This window comes from Nerophis lumbriciformis, linkage group LG02, assembly GCF_033978685.3.
Source record: "Nerophis lumbriciformis linkage group LG02, RoL_Nlum_v2.1, whole genome shotgun sequence".
NCBI classification, from domain to species: domain Eukaryota; kingdom Metazoa; phylum Chordata; class Actinopteri; order Syngnathiformes; family Syngnathidae; genus Nerophis; species Nerophis lumbriciformis.
The window spans coordinates 38,097,005-38,115,000 of record NC_084549.2 but is presented as its reverse complement, the minus strand read 5'-3'; the positions used below and the strand labels follow the sequence as shown (position 1 = coordinate 38,115,000).

Sequence of the window (17,996 nt, the reverse complement as noted above, 5' to 3'; positions counted from 1 at the left end):
TGTCAAGCGCCATTCATATAAAACTCGCGGGCCGCACTAACATTACATTTTCATATTAAGGTGCGGGCCGCAAAATAACGTCCTGCGGACCGCGTGTCTGGTTCATACATAGCACAAAGCAAACAAAATACTTTGTATGCAGTGTTATTTCATTTAAAATTTCAAAAGAGTTTTGCGGCTCCCATTGTTTTCTTGAATTTGTGAAAAGGGTCAAAATGGCTCTTTGACTGGTAAAGGTTGCCGACCCCTGCCCTATACCAACAAGCATGGTCAAATTTCAATTGATGCTATTTGTGGTTCATATAATGTAGCCTCACTCTAGCACAAAATATATGCCTGTTGAATGGCCTGTGGGTACTGAATCACTAAATATTTAATCTATAATTTATACAGGTAAAAGCCAGTAAATTAGAATATTTTGAAAAACTTGATTTATTTCAGTAATTGCATTCAAAAGGTGTAACTTGTACATTATATTTATTCATTGCACACAGACTGATGCATTCAAATGTTTATTTCATTTAATTTTGATGATTTGAAGTGGCAACAAATGAAAATCCAAAATTGTGAATCCACACCAAACAAGAATGACAAACACATTTCGGGAGAACATCTGCACCGTAACACAACATAAACGCAACAGAACAAATACCCAGAATCCCGTGCATCCCTAACTCTTCCGGCTACATTATACTACCCCGCTACCACCAAACCCCGCCCTCCCAACCCCGCCCACCTCAACCGACGCACGGAGGGGAGTGGGGGCGGGTTTGGTGGTAGCGGTGGTGTATAATGTAGCCGGAAGAGTTAGGGATGCATGGGATTCTGGGTATTTGTTCTGTTGCGTTTATGTTGTGTTACGGTGCGGATGTTCTCCCGAAAAGTGTTTGTCATTCTTGTTTGGTGTGGGTTCACAGTGTGGCGCATACTAGTAACAGTGTTAAAGTTGTTTTATACAGCCACCCTCAGTGTGAACTGTATGGCTGTGGACCAAGTATGCCTTGCAGTCACTTACGTGTGTAGGGCAGAGCCCGCATACAACATGTGACTGGGCCGGTACGCAGACGCGACGACAGGTTGTTAAGGACGCTAAAGGCACTGCCATCACGGCACGCCCTCAATATTGTTGCTCGGGTGAAAATCGGAGAATGGTTGCCCCGGGAGATTTTCGGGAGAGGCACTGAAATACGGAAGTCTCCCGGAAAAATCGGGAGGGTCAGCAAGTATGCAGCTGAGCCGCATCAGAGTGATCAAGGATAGCGATGGGATCGGCAGTTTTTTTGACTGTACTGAATCACAAGAATCAGTTCCTTAAATTGAGTCGTTCAAAAAATTTGTTCACCGAATCCCCCCCCCAAAATAAAAATAATAGGAGGGGGGCGGGGCGGGGGGGGGGGTGCGCGTAGTACAGTACAGTGCAGACATTTGCGGGAGAAGCAGCAAATAGGGTGAACGCGAGTCCCTACACAGCTCTGTGCATGCAGTACACCAGGCAGTGAGTGACTGACACAGCGCCACAGTCAGCACAGTTCAGTACGTGAACCTGAATCACTTCTGCAGCAGCAGTTCTGTGTGCAGGTCGGCGAATCATGAGTCAGTCAGTAACAGCTTCCCCAGTGGCAGATCTCGGTGTGTGTCAGTTCGCGAACGACACAAGCCCTCAGCACCCAATGAACGACGCGCACAGTGACTGAACGAGAGCCTCAATGTGACGTCCTCCTCCGCGACACAGTCAGTTCTCTGTGTCAGTAGGTTCGCGAGTCCTGATTCTGTCGTTCACTGAGTGATTCATGTCGTTAATCCGCGGTGAACGAATCGTTCGCTCAGTCCCTCCCCCCGCCCCCATGATGAGTAGCTGGCTGCGTCATTCGCCGACGTCGAGGGTTCAGTGAGTCACAGAATGCGCCAGTTCCACTCATACCGGCATGGTCGCGGCGGAGCTCAACTGAACTGAGAAAGTGATTCGGTTCAGTACAATCACTCAAAAGATTCGTTCGCGAACGACAACATTAATCAAGGAGCCGCGGGTTGCCGACCCCTTGTATAGGGTAAATTTAAGCTAAAGTTTAGGATATAGTTCTGGCATAGGTGCCGATCAATGTCGAGCAGTCACGTGGGATTGATGGCAACTTTCAATCTTTAAAATAATTTTTGAAAAATCAATCTTTTTGTTCATTTTGTGGCGAGTTTGCTCCGTTTTACAAAATAATTAAGCCACAAATCTTATGGAGTATTAACTTCGCTGAACGTCTATATTTTTTTTTTTATATACACTCACTGGCATAAATGTAGATTGGCGCCTATAAGTTCTGGTATGTACATATATTTTGCTCTCTTTGTTTTTTTTAGGACCTGACTGATACTGATAAACTTAGAAAAACAGCTCTTGCTGAAACTGAACAAAAAGTTTAGAAAGTGAAGTGTGACAGAAAGGCGATCATGTCCAGGCTAGTATGACACTAACCTGCCTGTTGTGTATCAGGAAAAGTTTAAACTGTTCTATGCAGGTCCAAAAACATTTTTGTTATTCTTTTAACAAACAAAATCTCTGCTTTATGTCTACATTTCTTCACAAAACGATTACTTTCGTGCAATTTTTCTATACATTTGTCATCTAAGAAATGCTGCTTGAGGCTGGGCCAATCAGTAGCACCGATACTAAAAAGCGCACTCTGATTCGGTCTCATCTTGTGGACAATACAACTGCAGTATTGATTTTTAATTTTTTTGTGGCCATTTTTATGCGGCTAAAACACATATAATGCTTAAAAAGAAATGTTGACCCCCAAAATGTTTTAAATGGAGTGAAGCTGCAAACTTTAAAGCACAAATGACGACTGTCAAAAGGCCATTTTTACAGAATTGGCCAAGATGTAAAATGTATTCATGTATGATAAAATGCATGTTTAAACATTTTTTGTTTAGTTAAATGTTCTGCACTTTATCCGATTATATATTTAATATATACAATTTCAAAAAAAGCATCCATTGTCTGCCCCCGCTTCCTACAATTTACCATGAAATTTCAATCATTTAATCCATAACACTTCATTAGTAAGTTTACTTAAAATACATTTCTGTTTGTTTTCAAAATGTTTTTTTTGTTGAATCACTGCAATGTGCTGAGTGTCAACATGTTACTAGCTTAATGCCAAGTGTCTCACTCCTGTTACTTTCAGTCCTGTTACTCAAATGAGTCATCTTCAGCTTAAGAACACATAAATACAAATACAGCTGCCTGAAATGGGCAACACTTTGAGTGGTTCAATATGTGTGGATAAAACATAGAAATGTAAGTTTATTTCAGGTGGTTACACTGATTTGATGAAATGGCCCAAATAAAGATGCCAAAAAAATTAGTTTGATGGTTGTGCGATCAGACATGGCATCACAGAAGAGATTTCGGTCACACAAGAGCAGGACAAACAGTTAAAAACATTAATATATCGAATCTATCCAAATAGCTTAAACTGTTGTTCACTGTTTCACTGCTGTTCGTACTGGTATTTATGTATTTTCACATATTATTTATTTTTTATAGTATATTTCAACTGCACCTAACAGAGTAGCCACTTGTATTTTTGTCGGCATGATTAGCTTACCTGTGGATAAACTTTTGCAAAAAGGGCAACTTATTCTTTTTTATTTTGACGATAATACGAGACAAAAGCTTTGTGCACATGGACACATTTAAGCAGATTAAAAGCATAACCGAAATAAAAATGCTTCATGTAAACACTATATATTTTGACCCGATCACACAAATTCTGATCGAAATTATGATTAGGATTATGCTGATAGTTATTCGGATTGGAGCACATGAAAACACATCTTCCGAAATCTGGGTTAGAATTATCCTCACTGTGCATGTCTGTGAAGTCAACTATACTTTGGTGGTGGAGCGGGTACTAAATTGAATAGTCTCGGAATGAAGTGATGGTCTTGCTGATGTCTCTCCCCATTCAACATGCACAGAAGTAGCGTTATAATCTGTTGAGTTTGTTGCTTTAAAACGAGACTAGCAAAAACAAAAGTATGGTCTGGAGTGTCATGTGTCGATTTAACAATCAAAGAAGGGATCCAGTTATCGTTTTAACGAGCGGCTTTATTCACGACATTACAGTTACTCCAAGGGCTAACTTCAAGCCTCAGACTCATACACAGAATGTTGTAATATTAAAACGTGCAGCACCCCTTACATTATTACAACATAAATGGAGCAGAACAACTCCATTTCAAAAAGAGAGGTAAAACAAAAGTAGTGAACAGAAGGACACAATTATAAATACAGGGATAACGTCAGACAAGTAGAAATGCACAAATCCATGTTCGTTTACAGTGGAAGTCACTGTTTCTTCAGCACCTGCAGTGAGCAAACTTGTCCAAAAGATGGCGCCATTGCACAAACAATAACACACCTTTCTGTCTATGTTAGGTTCTGCGCATGTCCAAATTTAAGGTGGTTTAAGGTGTGATGCATGAAACTGCACATCATAATCAGATCATTTTTTTCAGGGTCCGTATACACAGTAACATTCTAATCCGAATTAATATGTCTATGGACACGTGGCTAAAGTGTGTCTCTTTGCAGCTCAATACTGGACATGTATTTTGGTATCTGAAAACTATTCCATTTTTCAAGGGATGGTTTGCTACACTCCTAGGAGGAGGAAACCTGCAAAAGCATGCAAAATTGATCAAGACACTGCTGAGTTTCCAGAGAGAGCCAGATGGAGTTCAGTGATGTCCTTGACGTAAGCACAAAGTTCTCCGTACGGTTGCATTATTTAGCGCTAAGAGCACAGAACCTCCCCGGGGTCAGCACCATTAGGTGGATTCAGGCGGGACCTGCTCAGTAAACCATCAGACTATGCTTGGTGGGCCACAATTTACTGACCGTTACGTTAATGCCACAGACCACGTGCTGCAGGGATAAAAAAGGAGACAGTGGCAAGGCAATAAGGGAGTAAAAGGGTACTCTAGGAGTGTAAAAAAAATTAGATTTTCGAATCAATCGCGATTCTTATTCGTGATAATCCTTAATCGATTAAAAAAAAAAATCGAAATTCAATCCATTCCCGTCCCCAAAAAATCTGTCCTGTCTAGCCATTTTAGTAAATGTTTAGGTAGAATTTTATTAAACAAAACCAGTTTTCTTTCAAGTAATATAGACATTTACCAGAGCTGTTTATCTATTTTACAAAGAAATGTAGTTAGAACAGGCACTCAATTTTAATAAAAAGGTATTGATTTTGAATTGAGAATCGATTCTGAGTCTAACCGTTATCGCCAAGAATCAAATTGCATTGTGTGGTGCCCAAAGATTCGCAGCCCTAGGGCCTTCCGAGTTAAAGACCCTTGGATTGTGTGTCCTTCTGCACAGCTCCCACTGCCAGTATCATACTGCCCAACATGTCTGTCCTAACAGTCCTCTGCCCAAAGTGATGACAATGACAGCATTGTTCTGACATTTCATTTAGCAAACAGTTTTCTACATCCCCCAGCTTGTTGATTATTTGAGTCACAAACACCCTTATACAATGTAATAAAAAAATATACAGGACACACAAAAAAGCTAGGGCTTTTGGACTTTTGGATAAACTTAAAATGCACTATAACCTTGCACAGTAGTAACTCAATTTAGGGGCTTAATTGGTTCTGTGACGGAGCGCTTAACTAAAAACAATTATATCTCAAATTAACATTGTTAACATTGTTCAGCAGCGGTAAGGCATGCTTCTGCCAACACGTCAAACATGCTAACCCAATTGAAGCGGCACCACCCCCAAGTAAACATCGCTTCAACGAAAATAAAGACGAGCAAACAGCTCCCACCACATTCGAGCAGCCTCTCCTCGGCGAGTCAAGCAGGGCTAAAGCAATATGTTTTTATAGCAGCAGATTTAAGACCACATTGTTTTAGAAACTATATTTTGACCCACTTCTATGGTGGAAGAACAATAAGCCCAGATATCCTCTTACTGCCAAGTTAGCCAGGCTCGGGGGGCGGGGGGGGAAGAAAATTTCATCTGAGGCTGAGTGGAATAGAAACTGTTTAATGTTGCACTTTTTATATGTAGAAGAAAAGTTTTGTCATTTTATTTAATCTGAGCAACAACTTGAGGCAGTTTAATGTTGATTAAAGTGGACCCCGAATTAAACAAGTTGAAAAACTTATTCGGGTGTTACCATTTAGTGGTCAATTGTATGGAATATGTACTGTACTGTGCAATCTACTAATAAAAGTCTCAATCAATCAATCCAAAAAAGCACTTTATATGTAGAAAGGTTTTGTTAAAAAACCATTCTGAGCCTTATTTTATTTAGTTTTTATTTTATATATGTTGACCACATTAACCCTGGCAATGGACCCTGTGTGTATATATATGTATGTTATGCCATTGTTTACAAATTTGGTAAATAAATAATCAAAAAATTTATATTTTGTTGTTTTCTTACTGTACCGAAAATGAACCGAACCGTGACCTCTAAACCGAGGTACGTACCGAACCGAAATTTTTGTGTACCGTTACACCCCTATATGTTACATAACAAAAACCAGCAACTTGTGACTTGTGAGTCAATAAGAAATGGCTTAGCCTTGGCTGGGGATGCATACCGAAACTTGGTTCCATAATCCCCACTTGAAACATCGGCAACACTTGTTCTAAACTCTTCTTCACTCCCTGGCTGGCTCCGACCCTGCATGCAAACCTTACTGCCACTTACAGTGCACCCGGAAAGTATTCACAGCGTGTCACTTTTTCCACATTTTGTTATGTTACACCCTTATTCGAAAATGGAATTTATTCATTTTTGTTTCTTAAAGTTCCACACACAATATCCCATAATGGCAATGTGAAAAAAGTTACCGTATTTATCAGAATCCGAAATACTTTATTAATCCCCGAGGGAAAATTCAGATTTTTTTTTATTGTATTTATTTTTTCAGATATGTTTGACCATTTATTTATAAAAACAACACCTAATTCCCAGCCTTTGCCATGAAGCTTGAAAGTGAGATCGGGGGCGTCCTGTTTCAACTGATCATCCTTGAGATGGTCCTGCAGCCTAATTGGAGTCCACCTGGTTGTGCATGATTTGAAAAGGCACACACCTGTCTATATATAAGGTTCCACACTTGATGGTGCATGGCAGAGCACAAACCAAGAATGAAGTCTATGGAATTGTCTGTACACTTCCAAGACAGGATTGTCTGGAGGCACACATCTTGGGAAGAGTACAGATAATATCTGATGCCAATGAGCACAGTTGCCTCTATCATCCGTAAATTGTAGACATTTGGAACCATCTTCCGAAAGCTGGCCGGCCGTCTAAGCTGAGCAATTAGGGGTAAAGGGCCATAGTCAGGGAGGTGACCAAGAACCCGATGGTCACTCTGTCAGAGCTACAGCATTCCTCTGTGGAGAGAGGAGAACCTTCCAGAAGGACAACCATCTCTGCAGCAATACACCAATCAGGTCTGTATGATGTAGTGACCAGACAAAAGCCATTATTTCATAAAAGTTTGCCAAAATGCACCTGAAAGACCTTCAGGCCATGAGAAACTAAATTCTCTGGTCTGACGAGACAAATATTAAACTTTTTGGCGTGAATGCCTGGCATCATGTTTGGAGGAAACCAGGCACCGCTCATCACCAGGCCAATAACATCCCTACAGTGAAGCATGCTGGTGGCGGCATCATGCTGTGGGGATGTTTTTCAGCGGCAAGAACTGGAAGACTAGTCAGGATAGAGGGAAAGATGAATGCAGCAATGTACAGAGACATCCTGGATTAAAACCTGCTCCAAAGCGCTCTTGAACTCAGACTGGGGCAAGTGTTCATCTTTCAGCAGGACAACGATCCTAAGCACACAGCCAAGATATCAAAGGAATGGCTTCAGGACAACTCTGTAAATGTCCTTCAGTGGCCCTGCCAGAGCCTAGACTGGAATCCGATTGAATATCCCTGGAGAGATCTTATGTACGGCTAATGTTGGCGCTGTCTGCACCGCGACAATCTCAAGTTGAACAACTTTTGGCGGAACAACATTTTAACTGACTTTATCTTCAACTTCTGCCTCATCTATAACACATCTCCATATTGGTGAGACCTGGACGCCAGTGATGTCAAAAGACAACAGCGGGAACGCAACTTCCGGCTAACAAGACCGCTGTAAACTATCAGGTACCAACAACTGCCCGGCCGAAATGGAGATTCAAACTTTTAATGCGCTTCATCAGCAGTAACACAACTTTGGCTTGAGGGATGTGGAATGACAACGCAGACATGCAATGCCAACTCGGAATGCCAACAGCAAAGTTAATGATCGTAGCTGCGACTGTCAAGTTGACCAAGTTTTTACACCCATGGTTTCAGTAAATGGAATGGCAGTCCTAACTTAAAGTAATTACCTCTGGGCTACCCGTGAGTACTGTAATATACAGTGCAACGCACTTAACGCTACTGTGTTGGGTGACACAAGTGTAAAGGTGACTTTATGGGTGTTATTTCATGTTTAAAGAGCTGTAAAATGGTAAAAACATATTTAGAATGTTGTAAAACTGTTTTTATGCTCAAACCATGAAAATATTAGATTTATTAATAACAATCCTTACTCATGTCCGGTAACAGCGATAAACGAGGATCAACTGTAGTTACTTTTTTTAAATCTAGAGGAGACAGTACGGAGGGTAACACTGATCCGTACTATTGAGTAGGAACGCAAGTCACAGACAGTCCCATTATAATGTGTTTATGAGCGAGTGCCACCATGTATTTGTGGTAGTCCAAATTTAGTAGTGGGCCCCAACAAATAAATAAATGGGTGGGGAACACTAATAAGGGGCTTAGATTAAATATGGATCATTATTTCAAGTTCTAAAGAAGGAAAGCGTAACTACAAAGAGAAAATAAAAACGCAACGCTAGCAAAAGTTAGGATGTGTTCAGCTGAACAAAAATACAAACATTACATGTTGGCTGGACAGTGGTGTTATCATCAATTTTATACGTGATGTACATATATTTTGATAGAGGCCGATGTTCAAAAACAATTGTGATGGAAAGCAGTTTTCGTACACTGGCAGCAGTTTACAGCCGCCCCTTGAATCCTTGCTCACAGACCAAAATAGCTCCTTAACATTTGCAGCATCACCACTGACGACAGTGTTGGGTAATATGGGGGGGTGGGTTCCGTGACTTCACCATAGTAACCAGAACTCACTCGACCAGTCGAGATCGCAAAGCTGATATGTGTTCATGTCATGTCTTTTTCATAATAATCCTTTTTCAATGGTTGCACAGATTAAACTGATTTAATCGCTATATTTTTTTTGGGGGGAAGGTAATCTGACAGCTTTTTAGCAACTGTTTGTCACCACTTCATTTTATTTATTTGTTTTAATTTTTTTTAGCTCCAAAACACTTCCTGGCCTTTGCTAGAAACGTGTCTGATATCAGCAAATAGACACAGCTGCTGAGCTCCTAAGTAGGCTGTAAAGCTAGAACAAATAGATACAGTTGAATAAAGAGCAGAAAACTGATGCAAGACAATTGTTTCACATTGTTAAAAAAAAAAAAGTATCGCATCCCACCAGGATACTTTAAAAATACGGTTGGTTGTTAGCAGTTGGCGATCATTCTTGGGTACATAACGTGAGTAATGGTTTTATTTTGTGTGTTTCAAACAAAGGTTGATGGACGAAAAAACGGTATATTTTTGTTATATTTCGAAACGTTTCCAAAACTATAATTTAGAATCTAATTAAGTTACAGTCTAATCATGCTTTTTTCACTTGAATATTGAATATTGCAATGGAACGACAAAATCAAGACAATGTCAAGTGGGATAGTATGGGCTCATCTGACTGCACGACCATGCATTTACAGTGCACCCGCAAAATATTCACAGCACTTCACTTTTTCCACATGTTGTTATGTTACAGCCTTATTCCAGAGTGGAATAAAATCTTTTTTGTCCTCAAAATTCTACAGACAATACCCATCATAATGCAAATTTCTTAAAATTAATAAATACATCAACTGTACATAAGTATTCACGGTATTTGCTCAATACTTTGTTGATGCACCTTTAGCAGCAATGACATTCATCTTTGTCATTATGGGTTATTGTCTGTAGAATTTTTAGGACAAAAATGTATTTATTCCATTTTGGAAAAACGCTGTAACATAACATGTTGAAAATTGGATGTGCTGTGAATACTTTCCGGATGCATATGCTACTTGTGCGGCTTTAATGATATAATAGAGGTGGATAAAATACATTTTATTACTTGAGTTGTGTGACAACTGACTAGTAATTCTGTATTTATTGATGTGTAGCACAAATGAAAGCAATAAAACAGACCTTGTTTACCATATTAAGTGTGTGTCGTTTCAAAGGAATGGATCCATTAAGGAAACATTGCCGTGTGCTTTTTCAAAGTGTAGAATCATGCTCATCATTACTCAAGAAGAAGCCACAAACTAATAAATGTTCTGGTCAGAAAACGAGTCAGGATCTGTTCTGACCACTATTTCCCTTACATGCCGTATACGCAACAAGGGGTTTTGAATGAACTGCAACAGGGGATGCTCGAGGATGAACGACACTACAATAGGCCATAAGATTCAGTCATGATATCACTGTGCCTGGAAGATTATATCAATAATGTGTTCTGTGTTCGTTAGCAATAAAATGGGCCACTCCATCTACAAAATGGGGACATCAGCAAACCGCTCGCCTACACAACGCCATGCACTTTGTCTGCCATCTGCCCAAAACTGTGAAAACCCAGATTCGTCTGTAAAGAGAACAACGTTCCAGGGTGCCAGACGCCATCAAATGTGGGCATTTACCCACTTAAGTAATTGCAACAACGAACTGCAGTCAAGCATGCCTGATGCCTTGATGTTTATTGCACACGCTTCAACACCTGTGATATGGCTGCAGCTATCGATTATTTTACAAACCCCGTTTCCATATGAGTTGGGAAATTGTGTTAGATGTAAATATAAACGGAATACAATGCTTTACAAATCCTTTTCAACTCATATTCAATTGAATGCACTACAAAGACAAGATATTTGATGTTCAAACTCATAAACTTTATTTTTTTTTTGCAAATAATAATTAACTTAGAATTTCATGGCTGCAACACGTGCCAAAGTAGTTGGGAAAGGGCATGTTCACCACTGTGTTACATGGCCTTTCCTTTTAACTACACTCAGTAAACGTTTGGCAACTGAGGAGACACATTTTTTAAGCTTCTCAGGTGGAATTCTTTCCCATTCTTGCTTGATGTACAGCTTAAGTTGTTCTACAGTCCGGGGGTCTCCGTTGTGGTATTTTAGGCTTCATATTGCGCCACACATTTTCAATGGGAGACAGGTCTGGACTACAGGCAGGCCAGTCTAGTGCCCGCACTCTTTTACTATGAAGCCACGTTGATGTAACACGTGGCTTGGCATTGTCTTGCTGAAATAAGCAGGGGCGTCCATGGTAACGTTGCTTGGATGGCAACATATGTTGCTCCAAAACCTGTATGTACCTTTCAGCATTAATGGCGCCTTCACAGATGTGTAAGTTACCCATGTCTTGGGCACTAATACACCCCCATACCATCACAGATGCTGGCTTTTCAACTTTGCGCCTATAACAATCCGGATGGTTCTTTTCCTCTTTGTTATTGAGGACACGACGTCCACAGTTTCCAAAAACAATTTGAAATGTGGACTTGTCAGACCACAGAACACTTTTCCACTTTGTATCAGTCCATCTTAGATGAGCTCAGGCCCAGCGAAGCCGACGGCGTTTCTGGGTGTTGTTGATAAACGGTTTTCGCCTTGCATAGGAGAGTTTTAACTTGCACTTACAGATGTAGCGACCAACTGTAGTTACTGACAGTGGGTTTCTGAAGTGTTCCTGAGCCCATGTGGTGATATCCTTTACACACTGATGTCGCTTGTTGATGCAGTACAGCCTGAGGGATAGAAGGTCACGGGCTTAGCTGCTTAAGTGCAGTGATTTCTCCAGATTCTCTGAACCCTTTGATGATATTACGGACCGTAGATGGTGAAATCCCTAAATTCCTTGCAATAGCTGGTTGAGAAAGGTTTTTCTTAAACTGTTCAACAATTTGCTCACGCATTTGCTGAGAAAGTGGTGACCCTCGCCCCATCCTTGTTTGTGAATGACTGAGCATTTCATGGAATCTACTTTTATACCCAATCATGGCACCCACCTGTTCCCAATTAGCCTGCACACCTGTGGGATGTTCCAAATAAGTGTTTGATGAGCATTCCTCAACTTTATCAGTATTTATTGCCACCTTTCCCAAATTCTTTGTCACGTGTTGCTGGCATCAAATTCTAAAGTTAATGATTATTTGCAAAAAAAAACATCAAATATGTTGTCTTTGTAGCATATTGAACTAAATACGGGTTGAAAATGATTTGCAAATCATTGTATTCCGTTTATATTTACATCTTACACAATTTCCCAACTCATATGGAAACGGGGTTTGTAGTAATCGAGTAATCTGTAGATTATACAAGTAATCTGATAAAACATACTTTAGTCTATAGCAGGGGTCCCCAAACCTTTTGACTTGGGGGGCCGCATTGGGTTAAAAAAATTGGGCCGGGGTGTGCGTGTGCGTGTGTGTGTGTGTGTGTGTGTGTATATATATATATATATATATATATATATATATATATATATATATATATATATATATATATACATATATACAGTATATACAGGTAAAAACCAGTAAATTAGAATATTTTGAAAAACTTGATTTATTTCAGTAATTGCATTCAAAAGGTGTAACTTGTACATTATATTTATTCATTGCACACAGACTGATGCATTCAAATGTTTATTTCATTTAATTTTGATGATTTGAAGTGGCAACAAATGAAAATCCAAAATTCCGTGTGTCACAAAATTAGAATATTGTGTAAGGCTAATACAAAAAAGGGATTTTTAGAAATGTTGGCCAACTGAAAAGTATGAAAATGAAAAATATGAGCATGTACAATACTCAATACTTGGTTGGAGCTCCTTTTGCCTCAATTACTGCGTTAATGCGGCGTGGCATGGAGTCGATGAGTTTCTGGCACTGCTCAGGTGTTATGAGAGCCCAGGTTGCTCTGATAGTGGCCTTCAACTCTTCTGCGTTTTTGGGTCTGGCATTCTGCATCTTCCTTTTCACAATACCCCACAGATTTTCTATGGGGCTAAGGTCAGGGGAGTTGGCGGGCCAATTTAGAACAGAAATACCATGGTCCGTAAACCAGGCACGGGTAGATTCTGCGCTGTGTGCAGGCGCCAAGTCCTGTTGGAACTTGAAATCTCCATCTCCATAGAGCAGGTCAGCAGCAGGAAGCATGAAGTGCTCTAAAACTTGCTGGTAGACGGCTGCGTTGACCCTGGATCTCAGGAAACAGAGTGGACCGACACCAGCTGGACTGCTGCTGAGTGGTCCAAAGTCATGTTTTCTGACGAAAGCAAATTTTGCATTTCCTTTGGAAATCGAGGTCCCAGAGTCTGGAGGAAGACAGGAGAGGCACAGGATCCACGTTGCCTGAAGTCTAGTGTAAAGTTTCCACCATCAGTGATGGTTTGGGGTGCCATGTCATCTGCTGGTGTCGGTCCACTCTGTTTCCTGAGATCCAGGGTCAACGCAGCCGTCTACCAGCAAGTTTTAGAGCACTTCATGCTTCCTTCTGCTGACCTGCTCTATGGAGATGGAGATTTCAAGTTCCAACAGGGCTTGGCGCCTGCACACAGCGCAAAATCTACCCGTGCATGGTTTACGGACAATGGTATTTCTGTTCTAAATTGGCCCGCCAACTCCCCTGACCTTAGCCCCATAGAAAATCTGTGGGGTATTGTGAAAAGGAAGATGCAGAATGCCAGACCCAATAACGCAGAAGAGTTGAAGGCCACTATCAGAGCAACCTGGGCTCTCATAACACCTGAGCAGTGCCAGAAAATCATCGACTCCATGCCACGCCGCGTTAACGCAGTAATTGAGGCAAAAGGAGCTCCAACCAAGTATTGAGTATTGTACATGCTCATATTTTTCATTTTCATACTTTTCAGTTGGCCAACATTTCTAAAAATCCCTTTTTTGTATTAGCCTTAAGTAATATTCTAATTTTGTGACACACGGAATTTTGGATTTTCATTTGTTGCCACTTCAAATCATCAAAATTAAATGAAATAAACATTTGAATGCATCAGTCTGTGTGCAATGAATAAATATAATGTACAAGTTACACCTTTTGAATACAATTACTGAAATAAATCAAGTTTTTCAAAATATTCTAATTTACTGGCTTTTACCTGTATATATATATATTTCTCACTCACTAATTGACTAAAATAGCGCGCACTTGCCGCACGCTTGCCCGACACTGCGGCGCAAGCGCGATGATGTCACGTTATCGATGGGAAAATGCATTTTTAGACAATATGATTTTTCTGAGCGGCTAGGAGACCCCGAGAGTAACAAGCGGTAGAAAACAGATTAGAAAGGGCAAATTAAAAAAAACAACCTTTTGGACGGATTTGGATTTTAGGCGCTGGCGAGCCGTATTCAGTTTGGGGACAACTGGTCTATAGCCTCAATGCGTAAAGTTGGGAAAACAGTTGAAATACATATTTTTTCTGCGGTCCAGATTTGATCAATTCTAATTAGTTACTCATTAAAAGATTAATCTTTTTTTTTTTCTAATCGGATTAATCGTTGCAGCCATAACTTGCAACATCTGTGTCATCCTGCTGTGTAATAAAACTGCTCATTTTATACAATTTGTTCTTCTTGTAGCCAGAACGGTGTGTTTATTTTCGTACCTGACTGTTTCGGCTACAACTGCGGCCTTCCTCAGAGGTTGTCACGTGATAAAAATTGGACTGCACATTTTATAGTGGCTACCCTAAGGCACACCTGTACAATATTCATGCTGTCTAATCAGCATCTTGATATGTCACACCTGTGAGGTGGGTGAATTATCTCGGTAAATGAGAAGCGCTCTCTAACACCGATTTAGACAGATTCGTCAACAATATTTGAGTGAAATAGTTCAGCTCGTAAAAAGTGCAAGCAAAAACAAAAGTGTTGCATTTTTACACTGGGGCTTTTCATACTCTGGCGTCTCTCTCTACTAGCCACATTTAAATAGAGACGGCGACATTGACATCATATTTTGGCGTTTTCCCCATGGGGTATTTAAAGAGGTATTTAAAGTGTTTTTGTTTTTAATTTGAGCAACATGACATAACCGGCTCTGCCCACTTACACCACAGCCTCATTCATTCCACTAAAAGCTTGACACATTTTTTTCTGTTGGGTGTAGTATTAGCAGAGTCATGCCTATTCCAAAGAATCCTTCCAATCTAAAAAGGAAAAAAAATGTCAAGACATGAGTATGGGAGAAGTGTGTGTGAGTTTAGTGAATTATATTTATATAGCACTTTTCTCTACTGACTCAAAGCACTTTTACATAGTGAAACCCATAAACTAAGTTACATTTGAACTAGTGTGGGTGGCACTCGGAGCAGGTGGGTAAAGTGTCTTGCCTCAGGGCATTACGGCAGTGACTAGGATGACGGAAGCGGGGACAGAACTTGCAACCCTCAAGTTGCTGGCACGGCCGATCTACCAACCGAGCCACGCCGCCCACGTTATGATTACTTAGAACCCCTGTTCTAAGTAATCCAATCTTCGCAAGGATTATGAGACATTCTTCACCTAAATGGGAATAAATGAACATCCGAGCAGTCAGCATCCTAATGACAGCAGACATTGTACAGTAAGTGATGTTTTATTATGTTTGTTGGCTCTCATAAAGTCTGCATTGAGCAGAAATCAGTGATGAAGAAAAAAACAAAAACAAATGTGATGCGTTTTTTAAATCAATGCGTCGCGTATGCTTAAAATGTAAAAAAATACGTAAGTATTAAATGTTATTATAAATGTGTTTATTACTACATTACATATATACTTACATCATGCATATAAAACCCTAATGGAGGTGGAGGTGTTTGGATGTTTTTAGGGGCTTTATAGGCAGAATTGAACAGCTTCCATAGGCTCCATTGTAAGCGGACTTTTGATCAAATTTATTTAATATTTAGAATACATCCGTCGACATGTCTTTCATAATGATTGTGAACGATAGGCAAAATTCCAAAACAAGTGCAGTTCCCCTTTAAATAGCACACATCTCCTGAGCCAGACAGAGTGATGAAGAAATGTGAAAAGCGAAAAGAAATAGAATACCCAGGGGGTTGTTGACAAAAATCTTCTTTAGTTAACTGAATAAATAAACCTTAGTAGGGTGAATAGTGAGTGTATGATTACTGTAGCTGGGCTACACAAATCAACAGACACCCCCATGCTCTCCTAGCAGGAGCTGTGATTTCTGAGTAACATGAACAATTTCAGCACCATATGATGGCGAGAAACACCCAAGGTGATATTTATTGGTGTAGTTTTGATGTCTGATGGGAAAATTTCAGATTTTGTTTGGAGAAACTCACATTACCTTTAGGCGGGAAGTAGGATTTGCTCTCTGCTTTGTGGGGCCAGTCTACCACCAGGTGTCCATAGCGACGGAAACTGTTGGTGATCTCATCTGTTCAAACGTAAAGGAGAGGAAAGCACAACAGACGTCATTGTTGCGCTTATTGGAGCAGATAATATCAATGGCTCTTATGCATTAAAGTGGAATCAAGGACATGCTTGGTTCCTATCTGCTGCATTTTTGTGGCAGGTACTGGTACAATGAGAATAAACTCAAACACAGAGAGATGCAGATATTTTTTCTAGTTTGGGAGCATGGTCCTTAGTATGGAGTGACTTTCTACCTCAACCACCTGGTGTTGAGGCCGAAACACATAGTGGACAAAGGAATAGGGATGGGAACTACAAAACCCAAAATCAGTGAAGTTGGCCTGTGGTGTAAATCGTAAATAAAAACAGAATACAATGATTTGCAAATCCTTTTCAACTTATATTCAATTGAATACACTGCAAAGACAAGATATTTAATGTTTAAACTGAGAAACTATTTTTTTTTTTTTGCAACTAATCATTAACTTAGAATTTAATGGCAGCAACACATTGCCAAAAAGTTGGCACATGGGCATTTTTTCCACTGTGTTACATCACCTTTCCTTTTAAAATCACTCAGTAAACGTTTGGGAACCAGGAAGACCATTTTTTAAGCTTTTCAGCTTGATGTACAGCTTAAGTTGTTCAACAGTCCGGGGTCTCCGTTGTGGTATTTTACGCTTTAAAATGCACTACACATTTTCAATGGGAGACAGGTCTGGACTACAGGCAGGCCAGTCTAGTACCCGCACTCTTTTACTAAGAAGCCACGCTGTTCTAACACGTGCAGAATGTGGCTTGGCATTGTCTTGCTGAAATAAGCAGAGGCGTCCATGAAAAAGATGTTGCTTGGATGGCAACATATGTTGCTCCAAAACCTGTATGTACCTCTCAGTATTAATGGTGCCTTCACAGATGTGTACGTTACCTATGCCTTGGGCACTAATACACCCCCATACCATCACAGATGCTGGCTTTTCAACTTTGCGCCTACAACAGTCTGGATGGTTCTTTTCCTCTTTGGTCAGGAGCACACGACATCCACAGTTTCCAAAAACAATTTGAATTGTGGACTCGTCAGACCACAGAACACTTATCCACTTTGCATCAGTCCATCTTAGATGAGCTCGGGCCCAGTAAAGCCGGCGGCATTTCTGGGCATTGTTGATAAATGGCTTTCGCTTTGCATCGTATAGTTTTAACTTGCACTTACAGATGTAGCCACTAACTGTAGTTACTGACAGTGGTTTTCTGAAGTGTTCCTGAGCCCATGTGGTGATATCCTTTACACATTGATGTCGTTTTTTGATGCAGTACCGCTTGAGGGGTCGAAGGTCACAGGCATTTATTGTTGGTTTTCGGCCTTG

General features: G+C 40.3%; 1 protein-coding gene across 7 annotated transcripts in view; it reads right to left on the bottom strand.

Moving 5' to 3' along the window:
* Nucleotides 1-17,996, bottom strand: part of cpeb3 (cytoplasmic polyadenylation element binding protein 3) — a 112,251-nt gene that overhangs the window by 30,460 nt on the left and 63,795 nt on the right. For all 7 annotated transcript variants that reach the window (XM_061962380.1, XM_061962371.1, XM_072916200.1 and 4 more), the window contains one exon: nucleotides 16,562-16,651. In XM_061962380.1, coding sequence (XP_061818364.1) covers nucleotides 16,562-16,651 — 90 coding nt within the window. The remainder of the gene's footprint in view (nucleotides 1-16,561; nucleotides 16,652-17,996) is intronic.